At 37.5% G+C, this 19,877-nt stretch overlaps 1 protein-coding gene across 1 annotated transcript in view; it reads left to right on the top strand.

Annotated features, from left to right (window-relative positions):
• LOC111536839 (phospholipid-transporting ATPase FetA-like) overlaps positions 1-19,877 on the top strand; it is a 114,842-nt gene that overhangs the window by 11,641 nt on the left and 83,324 nt on the right. Inside the window, exon 2 of the mRNA XM_023203361.3 lies at positions 19,320-19,490. Coding sequence (XP_023059129.2) covers positions 19,320-19,490 — 171 coding nt within the window. The remainder of the gene's footprint in view (positions 1-19,319; positions 19,491-19,877) is intronic.

Genomic DNA, 19,877 nt, shown 5'->3' with positions numbered 1-19,877 from the left:
AGATCACTTGAGGCCAGGAGTTCAAGACCAGCTTGGCCAACATGGCAAAACCTGTCTCTACTAAAAATAAAATAAATAAATAAATACATTAGCCAGGCATGGTGGCGCATGCCTGTAGTCCCAGCTACTTGGGAGGTTGAGGGACAAGAATCATGTGAGCCTGGGAGGTGGTGGTTGCAGTGAGCCAAGATTGTGCTATTGCTGTCCAACCTGGGTGACAGAGGGAAACTCTATCTTAAAAAAAAAAAAAAAAATCCTAAAGGGAGCAGGAGTAATCACACTCCAGCCATCTTCCATTCTGAAAGAATGGAACTGCCTGTTATGTAAGAACAACAACAACAAATTATTTCTAACATGAAATTTTGAAAAAGAAAGATTTAGATTTAGGCTTCCTTTTGAGGAATGGAGAAGGTGCAGAATGAAATCAGTTCACTGATTAAAGGTCACAGTGTACTTTCTTTTTTTTTTTTCTTTTTCTTAAGACAGAGTCTCGCTCTGTTGCCCCGGCTGGAGTACAGTGGCGTGATCTCGGCTCACTGCAAACTCCACCTCCCAAGTTCACACCATTCTCCTGCCTCAGCCTCCCGAGTAGCTGGGACTACAGGTGCCCACGACGCCCGGCTAATTTTTTGTATTTTTTTTAGTAGAGACGGGGTTTCATAAAAATGTCAGCCAGGCTGGTCTCAGTCTGACCTCGTGATCTGCCCACCTCGGCCTCCAAAAGTGCTGGGATTACAGGCGAGTGTACTTTCTTTACTTGCTGTCATTGGGCACTTGTACGATTTCTTCATGGAAGGAATCCATGTCAAGGACATTGGCCCTAGTTTCAGAAGGAGAAAGTTAGGAAGCTTCTATCCAAAGGAGAACCAGGGAGTCCTCTGCTACCCTCAGGAGAGCTAAAGGGCTGAAGAACCCAAAAGATAATCAACTGCTCTGCATATTCTTATGAACAGAAAATATGGAGAGCAGAATACTTTAGGGAGTGGTAAGTTCCAGGCAAATGAAAAATGTAATAATCATCAATAAAGACTGATCAATTCATTCAACAAATATTTATTGATTACTAAATAAGTGCCAGCCACTATGCTAGGTATGGCAATACAATGGCAACAAAACTAGACAGAATGGAAACTTATTAATTGATTAACAGCATATTTAATAGCACCAATAAATATCAAATATCTGCCATAAATGCAGTGAAATAAATACCATATGAGAAGCATAGTAGTCAAGAGCATGAATTCTGGAGTCATACTGTCTAGGTCTGAATCCTATCTCCACCACTTACCACATTATCTTGGGCAAATCTCTTAATTTCTCTGTGCTACAGTTCCTCTTCTATAAAATGGGGATAATAATATAAGTGCTACCACATAAGGTTGCTGTAAGGATTAAATTAGGTAATATTTGTAAAGCATTTAGGACAGTATCTGCCAAGTGATAAACACTGGTAAATGTGTAAAAACTAATCTATACGAGCTTGACACTTTCAATCAGAAAGATAATTAAGAACATTTATAAATGTGTGTTATTTCAAAAGCCAAACATTTTACCAAGGAAAAAGAATTGAAACCAGTTTTCCTGGCATAAATCACTATAGGTAGGCTAGGACTACATATTGCAGGTAGAGTTACTGCTTCTGTCATTTTGAGCAGTAAGCAATTAATACTGGTTTACCCAAGATTTTGGCCTGTTGCCCTGAATTTACAAAACAACAGTGCTAAACCCAGTAATTTGGCAGGTAACACTATTTTGAATATTCAGAATCTTCAGACCTATTCTGGTTGGAAATTTTACAGTACATAAATACTGGCCAGTTCTAACATCTTGCTTGTCTACCCTCTCCTTTCTGTTTTCTTTTCTTTTCTTTTTTTTGAGACAGTCTAGCTCTGTTGCCTAAGCTGGAGTGGAGTGGCACGATCTCAGCTCACTGCAACCTCCGCCTCCCGGTTCAAGTGATTCTTATGCCTCAGCCTTCCAAGTAGCTGGGATTACAGGCACACACCACCATGCCCAGCATTTTTGTGTTTTTAGTAGAGACGGGGTTTCACCATATTGGCCAGGCCTGTCTTGAACTCCTGACCTCAAATGGTCCACTCGCCTTAGCCTCCCAAAGTTCTGGGATTACAAGCGTGAGCCACCATGCCGGGCCTCTCCTTTCTATTTTCTACCACTTCTTAGTTCAGCCTTTCATCATTTTAAGTGTTGACTATTACAGCCATCTTTTAAGTGGTCTTTCTGTCTGCACTCCGTTCCCCTATAAATCTATCATATTAATGTTTCTGAAATTCCAGTTTATCACGTTTTCCCCTGCTCAAAATCTTTCTAGGATTCTCTGAGATAAAATTTAATATCATTATCCTAATGTTAAAGTCCTGACTTGAAGTTCTTGTTTTCTGACTCCTTCAGATGTTCATACTTACTGTACTATCATAGAACTTGTCTAGTCTCAATGCCAAGCCTTTCATTAAGTCCCTTTTCCTGCTTACAAAACTGTCCCCTGCATCTCGACCTAATTAACCTGTGTTCATCTCTTGCGTTTAGTGCAAGTCCTTCTCCATGAAGCCCTTTCCAACAATTCTGCCCTGCGCCCCTTTATCTCTCCTTCCTGAATTCCTATAATGTTTGGGTTCTACAGTTTTTGTTTGTTTGAGACAGAGTTTCTCTCTGTCACCCAGGCTAGAGTGAAGTGGTGTGACCCCGGCTCATTGCAACTTGAGGCTCATTGCTTGAGCCTCCTGGGCTCAAGTGACCCTACCACCTTAGCCTCCCAAGTAGCTGGGGCTAAAGGCACATGCCACCACACCCAGCTAATTTTTGTACTTTTTCTGGACTTGACATATAAATAGAATCATATAAAATGTGGCCTTTTGTTACTGGCTTCCTTCACTTATGTTTTCAAGGTCCATCCTTATTGTAGCATGTATCCTTTTTATGGCAGAATACTATTCCAGTGTTTGGATATACCACAATTTGTTTATCTCTTCATCAGGTGATAGGCATTTGAATTGTTTCCATTTTTGGGGTATTATGAATAATGTTGTGGTAAACATATGTGTACAAGTTTTTGTGTGGACATATAATTTTAATTATCTTGGGTCTCTGCAATTCATTTAACATCTTATGTACACCCTGCCTTGACATGCTTTGCTGTTTTACATCTGTATTGTGTGATTCCTCTAGATTGTCTGCCTAGCATAGTGCCTACAGAGTTCTCTCTGTCCTAGAGAGTTTGCAAGACTGTCCCATTATTGTATTTCTCCTTTCCCTTCCCTTCCCTTTTCCTTTACCTTCCACACACTTCTGCAAATACCGTCTTCACCACCAACACCACAAAACAACAATAAAAAGTATCAACAATTATTGAGAGGTAGCTAAATAATACTAGGTAATAATTCAAAAGATTGGGGTAAATATATATGTATTGACATGGGAAGATGACCAATACATAGTGTAAAAAAAAAAGGTAACTTGCAGAGCAATACATTTAGTAGGATCTCATTAAAAATATATATAGAGAGAGATGTGTATATATACATAAATATTTGTATATAAAATCCTTGAAATGGAAGGGACCCAAAGGATATACACCAATCTATTTAGAGTGGTTTCCTTAGGAAAAGAAAGAGTGGCCTCTTTTATTTCACTGAGCAGTGGTTTGTAGTTCTCCTTGAAGAGGTCCTTTACATCCCTTGTAAGTTGGATTCCTAGGTATTTTATTCTCTTTGAAGCAATTGTGAATGGAAGTTCATTCCTGATTTGGCTCTCTGTTTGTCTGTTACTGGTGTATAAGAATGCTTGTGATTTTTGCACATTAATTTTGTATCCTGAGACTTTGCTGAAGTTTCTTATCAGCTTAAGGAGATTTTGGGCTGAGACAATGGGGTTTTCTAAATATACAATCATGTCATCTGCAAACAGGGACAATTTGACTTCTTTTCCTAACTGAATACCCTTGATTTCTTTCTCTTGCCTGATTGCCGGAGGGGGAGTGGGGAGGGATTGCATTGGGAGTTATACCTGATGTAAATGGCGAGTTGATGGGTGCTGACGAGTTGATGGGTGCAGCACACCAACATGGCACAAGTATATATATGTAACAAACCTGCACGTTATGCACATGTACCCTAGAACTTAAAGTATAATTTAAAAAAATTAATGAACAAAGTCTCCAAAAATATGGAATTATGTAAAATGGCCAAACCTAAGAATAATTGATGTTTCTGAAGGAGAAGAAAAAGTAAAAAGTTTGGAAAACTTATTTGAAGGAATAAATGAGGCAAGCTTCTCTGACCTTGCTAGAGATTTAGATATCCAAATACAGGAAGCATAAAAAAATACTGGGAGATTTCTTGCAAAAAGACATCACCAAGCATATAGTAATCAGGCTATCTAAAGTCAATGTGAAGGAAAGAATTCTAAGAGCAGTGAGACAAAACCATCAGTTAACCTGTAAAGGAAAACCCATCAGACTAACAAAAGACTACTCAGAAGAAACCTTATAAGCCAGAAGGGATTGGGGTCCTATCTTTAGCCTCCTTAAACAGAATAACTGCCAGCCAAGAATTTTGTATCTAGCAAAATTAAGTTTCATAAATGAAGGAGAAATAAAGTCATTTTCAGACAAATGCTGAGGGAATTTGTCACTACCATACCAATCCTACAAGAAATTCTAAAAGAAGTTCTAAATCTTGAAACAAAAGCTTGATAGGCAGCAAAATAGAACCTCTTGAAAGCATAAAACTCACAAGGCCTATGAAACAATAACACAATGAAAAATACAAAGTAGGTAACAACATGATAAATGGAATAGTACCTCACATCTCAATATTAATGTTAACTATAAATTGCTTAAATGCTTCACTTAAATGATACAGATTGGCAGAATGGATTTAAAAAATCACAAACCAAATATCTACTGTCTGCAAGAGATTCACCTAACATGTAAGGATTTATATAAACTCAAGGTAAAGGGGTAGAAAAAGATACTCCATGCAAATGGAAACCAAAAGCAAGCAGGAGTGGCTATTCTTATCTAAAATAAAATAGACCTTAAAGCAACATCAGTGAAAAAAGACAAAGTCATTATACAGTGATATAAGGCTCAATTACAAGAAGGTATTACAATCCTAAATTTATATGCACCTAACACTGGAGCTCCCAGATTCATAAAACAGTTACCACTAGACTTACTAAATGAGATGGATAGCAACATAATAATAGTGGGGAACTTCAGTATTCCACTGACAGTACTAGAGAGATCATCAAGACAAAGTCAACAACAACAAAATGGACTTTAAATGGCACTCTGGAACAAATGGACCTAACAGATATTTATAAAACGTTCTACCCAAGATATGCACAATATGCATTCTTCTCATCAATATATTTAACATTCTCCAAGATAGACCATATGATAGGCCACAAAACAAGTCTTAATAAATTTATTTATTTATTTATTTATTTATTTTTTTTTTTTTTTTTGAGACAGAGTCTCACTCTGTCGCCCGGGCTGGAGTGCAGTGGCCGGATCTCAGCTCACTGCAAGCTCCACCTCCCGGGTTTACACCATTCTCCTGCCTCAGCCTCCGGAGTAGCTGGGACTACAGGCGCCCGCCACCTCGCCCGGCTAGTTTTTTGTATTTTTAGTAGAGACGGGGTTTCACCGTGTTAGCCAGGATGGTCTCGATCTCCTGACCTCGTGATCCGCCCATCTCGGCCTCCCAAAGTGCTGGGATTACAGGCTTGAGCCACCGTGCCCGGCCTCTTAATAAATTTATAAACATCAAAATTATATCAAGTATTTTCTCAGACCACAGTGGAATAAAAGTAGAAATTAACTGCAAAAGAAATGCTCAAAACTATACAAATACATGGAAATTAAATAATCTGCTCCTGAATTATTTTTGGGTTAACAATGAAATCAAGATGGAAATTTAAAAATTCTTTTAAATGAATGACAATAGTGACACAGATTATTAAAACCTCTGAGATACGGCAAAAAAAGTGCTAATGGGAAAGTTTACAGTGCTAAATGCCTGCATCAAAAAGTCGGAAAGATCACAAGTTGACAATCTAGTATCACACCTCAAGGAACTGGAGAAACAGGAACAAACTAAACCCAAAGCTAGCATAAGAAAAGAAATAATAAAGATCAGAGCAGAACTCAATGAAATTGAAACAAAAAAATGCAAAAGATAAATGAAACAAAAAGCTGGTTCTCTGAAAAGATAAACAAAATTGATAGACTATTAGCTAGATCAACCAAGAAAAGAGAGAAAATTCAAATAAATTCTGTTAGAAATAAAACTGGAGATATTACAGTTGATGCCACAGAAATATAAAAGATCATCTGAGACTACCAACAACACCTCTATGCACGCAAACTAGAAAATCTAGAGGAAATGGATAAATTCCTGGAAACATACAGCTCTCCTAGATTAAGTCAGGAGGAAATAGGTCCCCTGAACAGACCAATAACAAGCAGTGAGATTGAATGGGTAATTTAAAAACATTGCTAGCAATAAAAAAGCCCAGAGCCAGATGGATTCTAATGTGAATTCTACCAGACATTAAGAGAAGAATTGGTACCAATTCTACTGAAATATTTCAAAAGATTGTGAAAGAGGTAATCCTCCCTAAAACATTCTATGAAGCCAGTATCACCCTGATACCAAAACCAGGAAAGGAAGGACATTTAAAAAAAAGAAAACTACAGACCAATATGCGTGATAAACATGGATGCAGAAATCCTCAACAAAATACTAGCTAACCAAATCGAACAGCACATCAGAAAGATCAAGTGGGTTGATCAAACCTACCATAATCAAATAGGTTTCATCCCAGGGATTCAGGGATGGTTTAACATATGGAAGTCAATAATTGTGACACATCATGTAAACAGAATTAAAAACATATGATTGGCCGGGCACAGTGGCTCACTCCTGTAATATAGCACTTTGGGAGGCTGAGGCTGGTGGGTCACAAGGTCAGGGGTTCAAGGCCAGCCTGACCAACATTGTGAAATCCTGTCTCTACTAAAAATACAAAAATTAGCCAGGCATGGTGGCATGCACCTGTAGTCCCAGCTACTCAGAAGGCTGAGGCAGGAGAATTGCTTGAGCCTGGGAGACGGAGGTTGTGGTGAGCCACGATTGTGCCACTGCACTCCAGCCTGGGCAACAGAGCAAGACTCCGTCTCAAAAAAAAAAAAAAAAAAAAAAAAGTATAATCATCTCAATAGATGCAGAAAAAGCGTTTGATAAAATCCAGCATTGCTTTGTGATAAAGACTGTCAATAAACTAGGTATAGAAGGGGACTTGCCTCAAAATAGTAAAACCTATATATAACAAACCCACAGTCAACATCATGCTGAATGGAAAAGTTGAAAGTATTCCCGCTGAGAACTCGAACAAGGCAAGGATGCCCACTTTCACCATTTCTGTTCAACATAGTCCATTAGGACCTCCTAGCCAGAGCAATCAGGCAAGAGAAAGAAATAACGGGCATCTCAGTTGGAAAGAGGAAATCAAACTGTCTCTGTTCACTGGAGATATGGTCATATACCTAAAAGACCCTAAAGACTCCTCCAGAAAACTCCTAGATTTAATAAATTGTGAAAAGTCTCAAGTTACAAAATCAGTATACACAAATCAGTAGCACTACTATACACCAATAAACACCAAGCTAAGACTCGCATCAGGAACACTCAATCTCTTTTAAAACAGCTGCAAAAAATATAAAATACCTAGGAATATATTTAACTAAGGAGGTGAAAGATCTCTACAAGGAGAACTATAAAACAATGCTGAAAGAAATTATAGATGATACAAACAAATGGAAACACATCCCATGCTCATGGATTAGAAGAATCAATACTGTGAAAATGACCACAGTACCCAAAGCAATCTACAGATTCAATGCAAGTCCTATCAAAATGCCAGCATAATTTTTCACAAAATTAGGAAAAACAATTCTACATATAGAACCAAAAAAGACCCTGAATAGCCAAAGCAATCCATAAGTAAAAAGAACAAACCTGGAGGCATCACATTAGAAGACTTCAAATTATCCTAAAAGGCTATAGTTACCAAAACAGCATAGTACTGGTATAAAAGTAGAAACATAGACCAATGGAACGGAATAGAGAACACAGAAATAAAGCCAAGTACTTACAACCAACAGATCTTTGAGAAAGCATACAAAAACATGAACTGTGGAAAGGACACCCTATTTGATAAATGGTGCTGGGAATACTGGTTAGCCACATGTAGAAGAGTGAAGCTAGATCCCAATCTCTCGCCATATATAAAAGTCAACTCAAAATGGATAAAGACTTAAATCCAACACCTGAAACCATAAAAATTCTAGAAGATAACCTTGGAAAAACTCTCTTGAACATTGGCCTTGGCAAAGAATTCATGACTAAAACCCCAGAAGCTAATGCAACAAAAACAAATAAATGAGACCTAATTAAACTAAAAAGCTTCTGCACAGCAAAAGAAATAATCATCAGAGTAAACAGATAACCTACAGAATGGGGGGAAATATTTGTAAACCCTGCCTCCATCAAAGGACTAATATCCAGAATCTACAAGAAACTCAAACAGCAAGAAAAAAACTAATAATCCCATCAAAAAGTGAGCCAATGACATGAATAGACATTTCTCAAAAGAAGATATACAAATGTCCAACAAACATGAAAAAAATGCTCAACATTACTAATCATCAGGGAAATGCAAATTAAAACTGCAATGATATACCACCCTGCTCCTACAAGAATAGCCAAAAAACAATAGATATTGGTATGGATATGGTGAAAAGAGAAGGATGTGGTTGTAAGTATTTTTCTAATACACTGCTGGTGGGAATGTAAATTAGTACAATCTCTATGGAAAACAGTATGGAAATTCCTTAAAGAACTAAAAATAGATCTTCCGTTTGATTCAGCAGTCCTACTGCTGGATATCTACTCAAAAGAAAGAAGTAATTATGTGAAAAAGACACATGCACATGTGTTTATTGAAGCACAGGTCACAGTTGCAAAGATACAGAACCAACCTAAGTGCGCACCAACCAATGAGTGGATAAAGAAAATGTTGTATATATACACCATGGAATACTACTCAGCCATAAAAAGGAATGAAATAATGTCTTTTGCAGTAATGTGGGTGGAGCTGGAGGACATTATTCTAAGTGAAGTAACTCAGGAATGGAAGACTAGCTACTGTATGTTCTCACTTATAAGTGAGAGCTAAGCTATGAGTACTCAAAGGCATACAAAGTGGTAAAATGGACTTTGGAGACTCAGAAGGGGGAGGGTGCAAATGGAGTTAGGGATAAAAAACTACATATTGAGTATGTTGTACATTGCTTGGGTGATGGGTGCACCAAAATCTCAGAATTCACCACTGTATAATGCATCCATGTAGCCAAAATCACTTGTACCTCAAAAGCTACTGAAATATTTTAATGGTTTTTTTAATTAACATGAATTTATGTATATTTATTGTGTACAACATGTTTTGAAATGCACACACACACACAAAACCCCTTCCAGAATGGTTAAATCAAGCTAATTAACATATACATTACCTCACATAGTTGTCATTTTTATGGTGAGAGCACTTAAAATCTACTCTGAATTTTTCAAGAATACAATGTATTGTTATTTATTATAGTCACCATGTTGTACAATAGATCTCTGGAACTTATTCTTCCTATCTAACTGAAATTTGTAACCTTTGATCAACATTTCCCAAACTCCTCCCTCATCAGCCTCTCAGGCCCTGGTAACCACCATGCTATCCAGCCATAAAAAAGAGATAAATCCAGTCATTTTGCAACAACATGGATGAATCCAGAGAACATTATGTTAAGTGAATAAACCAGACACAGAAAGACAAATACTGCATGATCTGACTCATATGTGGCATCTAAAAAAGCTGATCTCATGACCTGTACCTAGAAGGAGATCTTTGTTTAGTGGGAGAATGCTGGTATTGTAAGTAAGTATGATAAGTAAGTTAAATATAAACCATGGGATGTAGCTGTGGGTAGACTGAACCAGAAACATGCAATGAAATGGTGGTGAGAAAGCAAATTAGTTACTGCCCTTTCTGCAGGGCCATGGATACTGGCCTTTTCTGTGATGATTCTCTGCTACATCACTTAGCTATTCTTCTTACCATACATTTTTTTTTTTAAGAGATGGTGTCTTGCTATGTTGCCCAGGCTGGTCTTGAACTCCTGGGCTCAAGCAATCCTCCCCCTTCAGCCTCCCAAAATGCTGGGATTACAGGTGTAAGCCACCATGCCCAGTCATTTTACCATTCCTTACATGGAAATATCTGGTGGTTATGCTCCAGTTATCTCAGAAATGAAGTCTGGAGAGATGAAAAATAAATTTTCATGTGTATTCAAGACTTTAAGCCATGTGGTTAGCTAAAATCTTCTGATAGCTGTAATGTTTTAGATTGTTATTTGACTACCATAGGATAAATTGTGATCATTTGGTATCTGAGAAATTCCAGTATTCTTAATGCAAACTGACTCTGTATTAGTTCATTCTCAAGCTGCTATAAGGAAATATCCAAGACTGTGTCATTTATAAAGAAAAGAGGTTTAACTGACTCACAGTTTCCACATGACGGGGGAGGCCTCAGGAACTTACAATCATGGCAGAAGGCACCTCTTGCAGGGCAGCAGGAGAGAGAATGAGTGCAAACAGGGGAAATGCCAGAGACTTTTAAAACCATCAGGTCTCATGAGACTCATTCACTATCATGAGAACAGCATGGGGGAAACGACACCTGTGATCTGATTACCTCTGCGTGGTCCCACCCTTGACACGTGAGGATTATGGGATTACAATTTAAGATGAGATTTTGGCTGGGGTCACAGCCAAATCATAACTGTCTCCAACTAAACTGACCTGAAATTAGCCCTTTATCCTTCCCGTTGCAGCTATCTTCACTTATTTTTAGAGACAGGAAAAGGAAATTTCTATGACACCCATTAAATGACTTGGCTGAAATCACCTAGGCCTGCTAATCTAGAACTACAGTAAGGGGTCATTGTTAAATTTGCCCTGCCAGCACCTGGGTTTAATGGAACTGTGAGTACAGTAGTATATGGAGAGTAAGCCTTGACTAATCCAGTAGTTAGAGACTTGCACTCCAGAAGATCATCTCATTGTTCTTGCATTAGCTGGAAAATCCCATTTGTGATCAATTCCCCATTGTGAACAAGGAAATACTTGTTTAGAATCTCCTAAGCCTGATTTCCACCTGACTAACTGGTCTTCATTCCTTTTCTGCCCTCCTCCTTCTTTTCCTGGTTACTTATATTTCAGTGTGCTACTTTCTTTTGTTTCATCTTACAGAGCTCATTTTCCATTTTAGTTTCTGCCATTTCCTTGTCTAGGATAATTGCCAATCTTCTGTAGCTTTAGCCCCTAAAACCTGAGGTTGTATTACATATATTGCATAAGAGCTAAGTCTTTCACCCTGGCATTTGAGTCAAAACTCTAAGCATTATATTCTTAAACAGAGGCTTCTTCTATTTTGAGACTTTTACTACCTTTTTAACAGGTAGACTGAGAATTTTCCTCACTAGAGTATGGCTTTTGTACACTTCCTTTTCCACTACCTGGATTGGCCTAGTGCATCCACAGAAGGTAGCTGAAAGTTCAAAATCTATTTTGGGCACAGACAACTATATCAGTGATGCATATGGAATCTCCTTGACGTATTATAAGATAAATAACAGAATATAACATTTAATGTGTACTTTTTTTTTTTGGTTGTTGTTAGAGGCAGGGTCTCCCTCTGTCACTCAGGCTGAAGTGCAGTGGCATGAGCAAGCTCCCTGCAGCCTCCAACTCCTGGGCTCAAGCAATTATTCCACCTTAGCCTCCCATGTAGCTAGGACTACAGGTGTGTGGCACCATGCCCAGCTACATTAAATTTTTTTTTTTTTTTTTTGTAGAGACAGGGTCTCGCTACCTTGACCAGGCTGGTCTTGAACTCCTGGCCTCAAGTGAGCCTCCCTCCTTGGCCTCCCAAAGTGTTGGGATTACAAGCATGAGCCATTGCACGCAGCCTAATGTGTACTTTTGTGTGGTTCTTATTTTTTATTTATTTTTCATTCACCTTTCTCAAGTTAAAAATGTGTACTTTCGATTTGTCAGTAATCAGATAGGCGCTTTACATTTATCATCTCATTTAGCCCCATTAGCATATACAGTAGGTTTTACTACCCCATTTTACACATGAAGAAACTAAAGCCAAGAAATGAAAAGTGACTTGCCCTAGGTCACTTAACAATTTAGTTGCAGAGTCCAGTCTAGAATAGCTAAAATGTCCTGAGCATTTTCAATTATTAGGAATTGTTCTTAAATATTTTGTATGCCTTAACTCATTAATCCTCCCAATAACCTTATGAGTAGATATTATTGTCATTTCCATCTTACAGAAGAATAAAATGAGTCTTAGGTTAAGTTACTTTCTCAAGGCTAAGAAATCTGGCTTTCTAGCCCCCAATTCCTCTTCTCCTCCTGGTGAAAATCCTACTTTCCTTTTTCCTTCTTTCTTCATGGCAGGTCTGTCATCAAAGAACCAAAATAAGGTGAAGGTTAATCCTGCCCTGACTTTGGAGTCTCAGTCTGTCTTCACCAACTCAAGCTCTGAAGTAGAAGACTAAGATTTGAACCCTGACAGCCTGACTCAATTGTCTGTGTTCTTAACCACTATGGGAGCTTGCTATATTTTTAAACTTTAAGTCTACGGCACATTTTATAACACCAGGTTGCCTCACTTCACCAAGATGTCTGGCCCTTTTAGTTCAATTATTTAACCATACCCAGGCCAGCTTTTAGGACAGGTCCTTTGAAACCAGTCTTTGACTGAATAGGCTGTAGACTCAACCCTCAGTTCCTAATGGAGAATGAATTTTCCACAGTCACTAGTGGCTAGAAGTAGGTGTTTGTCCCCTGGAGTTCCATAGCTAGGACTTCTTCAACTAAACCATTTCCTAGACTCTCCTTGTCTCAGCTAATTTCCGACCTTCTGTCATTCTAACCTCTCACTCATAATTCACATTTTGTCATTCTTGTTTCAGCCAAACAGGAAAAACCTTTGAATTAACAAGTCATGGGGAAAACACTTAGTCACCGGTCTTCTCTCACAGTATTTACATGCCCCAGGGAATCTTGAATTAATCTTTATTATCCAGTGTGAAAACTTTCTTCCTGCCTTTATGATCTCAAACAAGGCTGGTTACTTTCCTTACAGTCTGCCTTTTTTCTGTCTCATACATTTAGTTTGTTCTCTTAGATGGTTGTGCAAAGTAATATTTTAACCACTTTTCTCATCATTCTTTCTTTTCCTTCATCGTAGACCTCTTAGGAAATCTGACTTTCTAGCCCCTAATTCCTCTTCTTCTGATGAAAACTGTACTTTCCTTTCTCCTCTTTCTTCATGGTGGGTCTGTCATCAAAGAGCCAGAACAAGATGAAGGTTAGTCCTGCCCCTACTTTGGAGTCTCAGTCTGTCTTTAGCAACTCAGGCTCTGAATCTTGGAATCTACTGCTTTACTTTACTCTTCAACTCAAAGAGGGAGATATGTGTTCAGTATTCAGTTGTTGTGTACAGCCTGAACCCCAGGTATCCCTCAGAACTAGTGAGAGAATGGCCTGTTGCACCCAGATAAATTACTGGCAGAGGCTGTTAGACCCTCATTAGGTTAAAAAATAATCAGGGATATTTAGGATTAAATTTAATAAGAAATGTAAAATCCAGTAAGAAAATATTATAGCTCTATCAAGAGTTATAAAATAATATTTCTAAACAAATAGAGAGGTTTTACTGGTCTGAAGGGATAAATGGCATGGGAGAAACTGATTTTGTTAACTAATCCATTAATATATTGAGTATGAACATAGCCTGTCCAGGGACTGGAGAATCTCAACACAAATAGAAACACCAATACTTCTCTAGTGCCCTGCCTTAATCAGGTAGCTATCTGTGCCCCCTGAGAAAGTCCCTGCACAAAGGGCATAGGCCATACACCAGCTCTAAATCCTAGATGGGACTAAATTATATGAGCTATGCATATTACACTGCTTTGGAGAAGCTAAGCTTCAATGATTAGCAGAAGCCCTTGTATCGTGCAGTTGTAAATAAGCCACTAACCAGTCAAAATAAAGCTCCACAAAATATATCAATCCCATCTCACGTAAGTATAAAACTTCTCCCATGTTTATTCAGCTAGTAATCATCCAGTAACCATTCATCCTAATAATCACAAGAATAAAATATAACAAGGAAGAAATGTACTAGTCCAGTAGAACAAACTACAAGCTGCATAGCTGGGTTGTAAGCATAGTCCAGAGAAGACTCATAGCCATTTGCTTATGTATTGCTGGTAAGCTGACTATATAGACATGGTCATCATGCACAAAGGAGTCCTCCTGGGATGCCAACAGCTATCTCTCTGTCTCTCTCACAGGAATACAGCACGTTACCAGATAGGGGACTAATATTGCAAAAATGTCAACTCTGTCCAAATTAGTGTGTATAATCTAAATCTATTTACTCTCAAATCCTTGGGTAAGACTAGCTGAATATCCCAATTTCATCTTGGTAACAATTTGTACAAATGGTAACCACAAAGAAAGTCTCTAGTAGATATAGAAAAGAGAAAGATAGGAATCAAAGCACGCCACTACAAAAGTCATCAGATCACAAAGGTAGACAGCAAGAGAAGAACAAAGGAACTACAAAACACTCAGAAAACAACAAAATGGCAATAGTAAATACCTATCTATAATTACTTTAAATGTAAATAGATTGAATTCTTCCACCAAAAGACTGACTAGAATTGTTGAATGAAAAAACAAAACAAACAAACAAAAAACAAGTTCTAACAATATACTACCCACAAGAGAGTCACTTTAGCTTTAAGGACATACATAGGCTGAAAGCGAAGGGATGTAAAAAGATATTCTGTGCAAATGGTAACTGAAAGAGGGCAAGGATGGCTATACTTATGTCAGACAAATCTGTCATAAAAGACAAAAAGGTCATTATTTTATGATAAAAGGGCCAATTCATAAATAGGATATAACACTAGTGAGTATAAATGCATCTAACAACAAAGCACTTAAATGTATGAGGCCAAAGGAAGACAGCAAGAGAGGAACAAAGGAACTACAAAACACTCAGAAAACAATTAACAAAATGGCAATAGTAAATACTTACCTATCTATAATTACTTTAAATATATAAGGCAAAGATAAACAGAACTGAAGGGAGAAATAGACAGCAGTACAGTAATAGTAGAGAACCTCATTAATCCCCTTTCAACAAAGAAAGATTTCAATTAAACAACCTACCTTTATACCTTAAGAAACTAGGAAAAGAACAAATTAAGCCCAAAGTTAGCAGAAGGAAGGAGTGAGAGTAAAAACAAATAAAATGGAGAATAGAAAAACAATAAGAAAAATTACTGAAACTAAGAATTGGTTTATTGAAAAGATAAACACAATTGACAAACCCTTAAGTAAACTTTTATTTTTAAAAGAGAAGACTCTAAAATTCAAAATGAAAGAGAAAAGATTACAACTGATGCCACAAAAATAAAAAGGATCACAAGAGACTATTATAAAGTTATATGCCAACAAATTGAATAACCTAGAAGAAGTGGATAAATTCCTAGAGACATGCAACCTGCCAAGCCTGATTAACAAAGGAAAACTCTAAACAGACTAATAAGTAAGGAGATCGAATTAGTAATCAAAAACCTCCCAGCAGGTCAGGTGCAGTGGCCCACGCCTGTAATCCCAGCACTTTGGGAGGTCAAGGCAGGCAATTAACCAGATGGCTTCACAGGTTAATTCTATCAAACATTTAAAAAAGAATTAACATTAGTCCTTCTTAAATGCTTCCTAAAATTGAAAAAGAGAGAACACTTTCAAACTCATTTTATCATGCCAGCATTACTCTGATACCAAAGCCAGACAAAGACACTACAAGAAAAGAAAAGTATTGGTCAATACTTCTGATAGATGCAAAAATCCTCAACAAAATACTAGCAAATAAATCCATTATCACAGTAAAAGAATCATATATCATGACCAAGTGGGTCTTATCTCTAGGACACAAAGATCACTTAACATATGCAAATTAATCAATGTGATATACCACATCAACACAGTGAAGGATAAAAACCGCATTATCTCAGTAGATACAGAAAACGCATATGGTTAATTGATTTTCAAAAGGGCGTTAAAACTGTTCATTGGGAAATGAATAGTCTTTTCAACAAATGGTGCTGGTAGAACTGGATATACACATACAAAAATATAAAAATAAAAATGGACCCCTACTTCACACCATATACAAGAATTAATGCAAAACAGATCAAAGACTTAAATGTAAGAGCTAAAACTATACAACTCTTTTTAATTTTGTTTGTTTATTTATTTTTGGAGTCTTGCTCTGCTGCCCAGACTGGAGTGTGGTGGTGCAATCATGGCTCATTGGCCAGCCTCAATCCTGGCCTCAAGTGATCATCCCACCTCAGCCTCCTGAATAGCTGGGATCACAGCCTGCACTATCATGCCTAATTTTAGTTTTTGTAGAAATGGGATCTCACTATGTTGCCCAGATTTGTCTTGAACTCCTGGGCTCAGGCAACTCTCCTGCCTCAACCTCCCAAAGTGCTGGGATTACAGGTGTGAGTCACTGCATCTGGGCTATAAAACTTTTAGAAAAAGAAATAGGAGTAAATTCTAATGACCTTGGATTAGGAATGGTTTCTTAACTATGACACCAAGAACACAAATGACCAAAGAAAAAACAAATAGGACTTCATCAAAATAAAAAATTTTGTTGCTTCAAAGCAAACTTTCAAGAAAATGAAAAGACAACTCAGAATGGTACAAAATATTTGCAAATCATATATTTGATAAGGGCCTTCTATCCAGAATATATAAAGAACTCTTACAGTTCAGTGATAAAGAGACAACACAATTTAAAAATGGTCAAAGACATTAACGGGAACAGTAGACACTGTGGACTACTAGCGGGGGAGGGGTTGCTGATGCAATATACCTATGCCACAAAACTGCACGTGTACCCCCTGTATGTAAAACAAAAGTTGAAATTTTTAAAAAATGGTCAAATAATCTGAATAGACATTTCTTCAAAGGAAAAATATGCAAATAGCTAATAAGCACATGAAAAGATACTCAACATCATCATTAGTCATTAGGGAAATGCTAATCAAAACCACAGTGAGATACTATTTCACAGCCTTTAAAATTACTACAGTAAAAAGCATGAGCAATAACAAGTGCTGGAGAGAATGTGGAGAAATTGGGACACTCATACATTGTGAGGAGGGAATGTAAAATAGTACAGATACTGTAGAAAACTGTTAAGCAGTTCCTCAAAAAATTAAACATAAAGTTACCATTTGACCTATTGATTCTACTCCTAGGTGTATACTCAAGAGGAATGAAAACATGTTTACACAAAAACTTATACATGGATGTTCATAGCTATATTCTTCACAGTAGCCAAAAGGTGGAAACAAACCAAATGCCCAAATATGGATGAATAGATAAGTAAAATGTGGTACATCCAAACATTGACATATTGTTCAGATGTAAAAAGGAATGAAGTACTGATACATACTACAACATGAATGAACCTTGGAAACATTATTCTAAGTGAAAGAAGCCAGTTTCAAAAGACCACATATTTTATGCTTCTATTTATGTAAAATGTCCAGAATACACAAATCCACAGAGACAGAGAGTAGATTAGTAGTGTCTACCAGGGACTGAGAGGAGAGGTGAGACTGAGAGTATATGTATGAGGTGTCTTTGGAGAATGATGAATATGTTCTGGAATTAACGATGATGGTTGCATAACCATGAACATACTAAAAGCCACTCAATTGTACACTTTCGGGGGGGTGAATTTTATATGAATCATAGCTAAAAAAAAAAAAAAAAAAAACAACTTGAACAATTGCAGGGTTGGGTTTCTAGGACCTGGAGCCAGAGACTCCTTTTGGAGAAGTGAATCAAGTAGCTCAAGATCAGAGTAGGAGTTGGTAGCCTAGGACAGAATTTTTGAGGGCCAAGGAAGGAAGTTTCTTTTTAATCTTGTGAGCCATGGGCCAAGGAGGACCTTAGGGGGCCAGAAGAGCTTTAAAGTAGATATTCAATACAACTCAGAGGCAGAGCAGTTGCTACGGCCCACTCTCTGAGGGGGCAAATTCTATGGAGACATTACCTAGGAATTACTAGAAGCATTAAGGGTAGAAAGCTTAGGAGCACTGTCAGCCTTCAGGCTAAATTCTAGATTGCTTGGTATAATATATAGGCTTAAGAGAACTGGGAAGCACTTACTCCATATCATCCAAATAACTAAAGCATCTTCTCCTCCAGGAATACCTCTATGTCCTACTTTCCCTGACTTCCATCCCCTCTTCTGTGCATCTCCAATCTGTATCTCTGCCCTTACATTAGATTGAAATTTTATTTTGTATTTGTCTTTCCTACTAGGAATAGGAGTACCAAGATGGTCAGGGATGACGTTTTCCTCATCTCATAACCCTAGGACCTAGCACAGGGCCTGAACCTGCCAAGAACTCAGCAAATGCTTGCTGAACCAAGGAAGAACCAAAGAGACTATAGGAATATTTCATTCGGGGGAGAAAGATCTATTGATTATATATATACACACACATATATGTATGTGTGTGTGTGTGTGTATATATATATATATTTGTTCATAGCATGGTAACAGGGTCACTACTTGTAATAGTTTGTGACAAACACCTCTATGTTTTGATGTGATGATTTTGTCAAGTAGTTACCAGGCTTCTACTATACTAAAGTCCTTGAAGTCAGAGACTGTCTTACTCATCGTTTTATCCCTCCACGGCATCCAGTACACTGGCCTCTGTGCAATAGATGCTCAGTCATGATTTATTAATTTAAATTTAGTTAAGCAAGTTTAGGACAAGCTGACTTGGAAAACAGCCTCAGGTATATTAAGACAAAGTGCTAAAATTGACTTATGAGGGAAGGCTGGGTTTCTGTGTTTGGCAGTAAAATTGGTGCAGACCATCTTGTTGTCTTTGGAGACATAATCTAGGAAGTACTAGAAGCATTGATGGTGGAGAACTCCTCAGGAGTTACTTGTCCTGTTGCCTCCAGAAAGCTTGAATACTTGAGTATTTTTATTTTTATTATATTTCTTGATTATTTTGATTAAAGAGACAAAATCCCATGCTTAAACAGGTATCTTCAGCAAGAAAGTGTGGGGATCTAGTGAAGTCTTCACTAGCAGCCAACATCCCAGTCCGATATACACAGGGGCATCCATCTCATCGTTTATCCCATCTTTTTTCAGAACATGAAAGATATCTGCAAGCCAACAACAAAGAATTCAACAGTATTTTTGTATATCCGGTGAGTGTCTTCCCTCTGGCTGTTTTAGAAGGGGGTCAGTATTCTATAATATTCTTCTTTGTTGAGGGAGCATGAAATTCTTTGTAGATGTAGATCCTATAACACAAATTCTATTACACTTTCTTTCAAGCTCCTAAACGATGAGTGGTGCAATGAAGGCTCAGAAGCCAAAATTAATCCAGTGACATAAGCTAGGGAGAGAATGTCTCAGATTTCAGGTTTATATGTAACTCCCAGAAAATAAATACTATAGCTTTTTCTTGCACAAATGAAAGCATTGTTCTAGAATTTTATTTTTTTTACTTAGACACTTATCTATGACAACACGTATAGATATCCCTCATTTATTTAATAGCGACATTGTTTTCATTATATTGATAAACCTTG

Source organism: Piliocolobus tephrosceles, chromosome 14 (genome assembly GCF_002776525.5).
Source record: "Piliocolobus tephrosceles isolate RC106 chromosome 14, ASM277652v3, whole genome shotgun sequence".
NCBI lineage: Eukaryota > Metazoa > Chordata > Mammalia > Primates > Cercopithecidae > Piliocolobus > Piliocolobus tephrosceles.
This window is presented reverse-complemented; position numbering and strand designations above follow the sequence as displayed.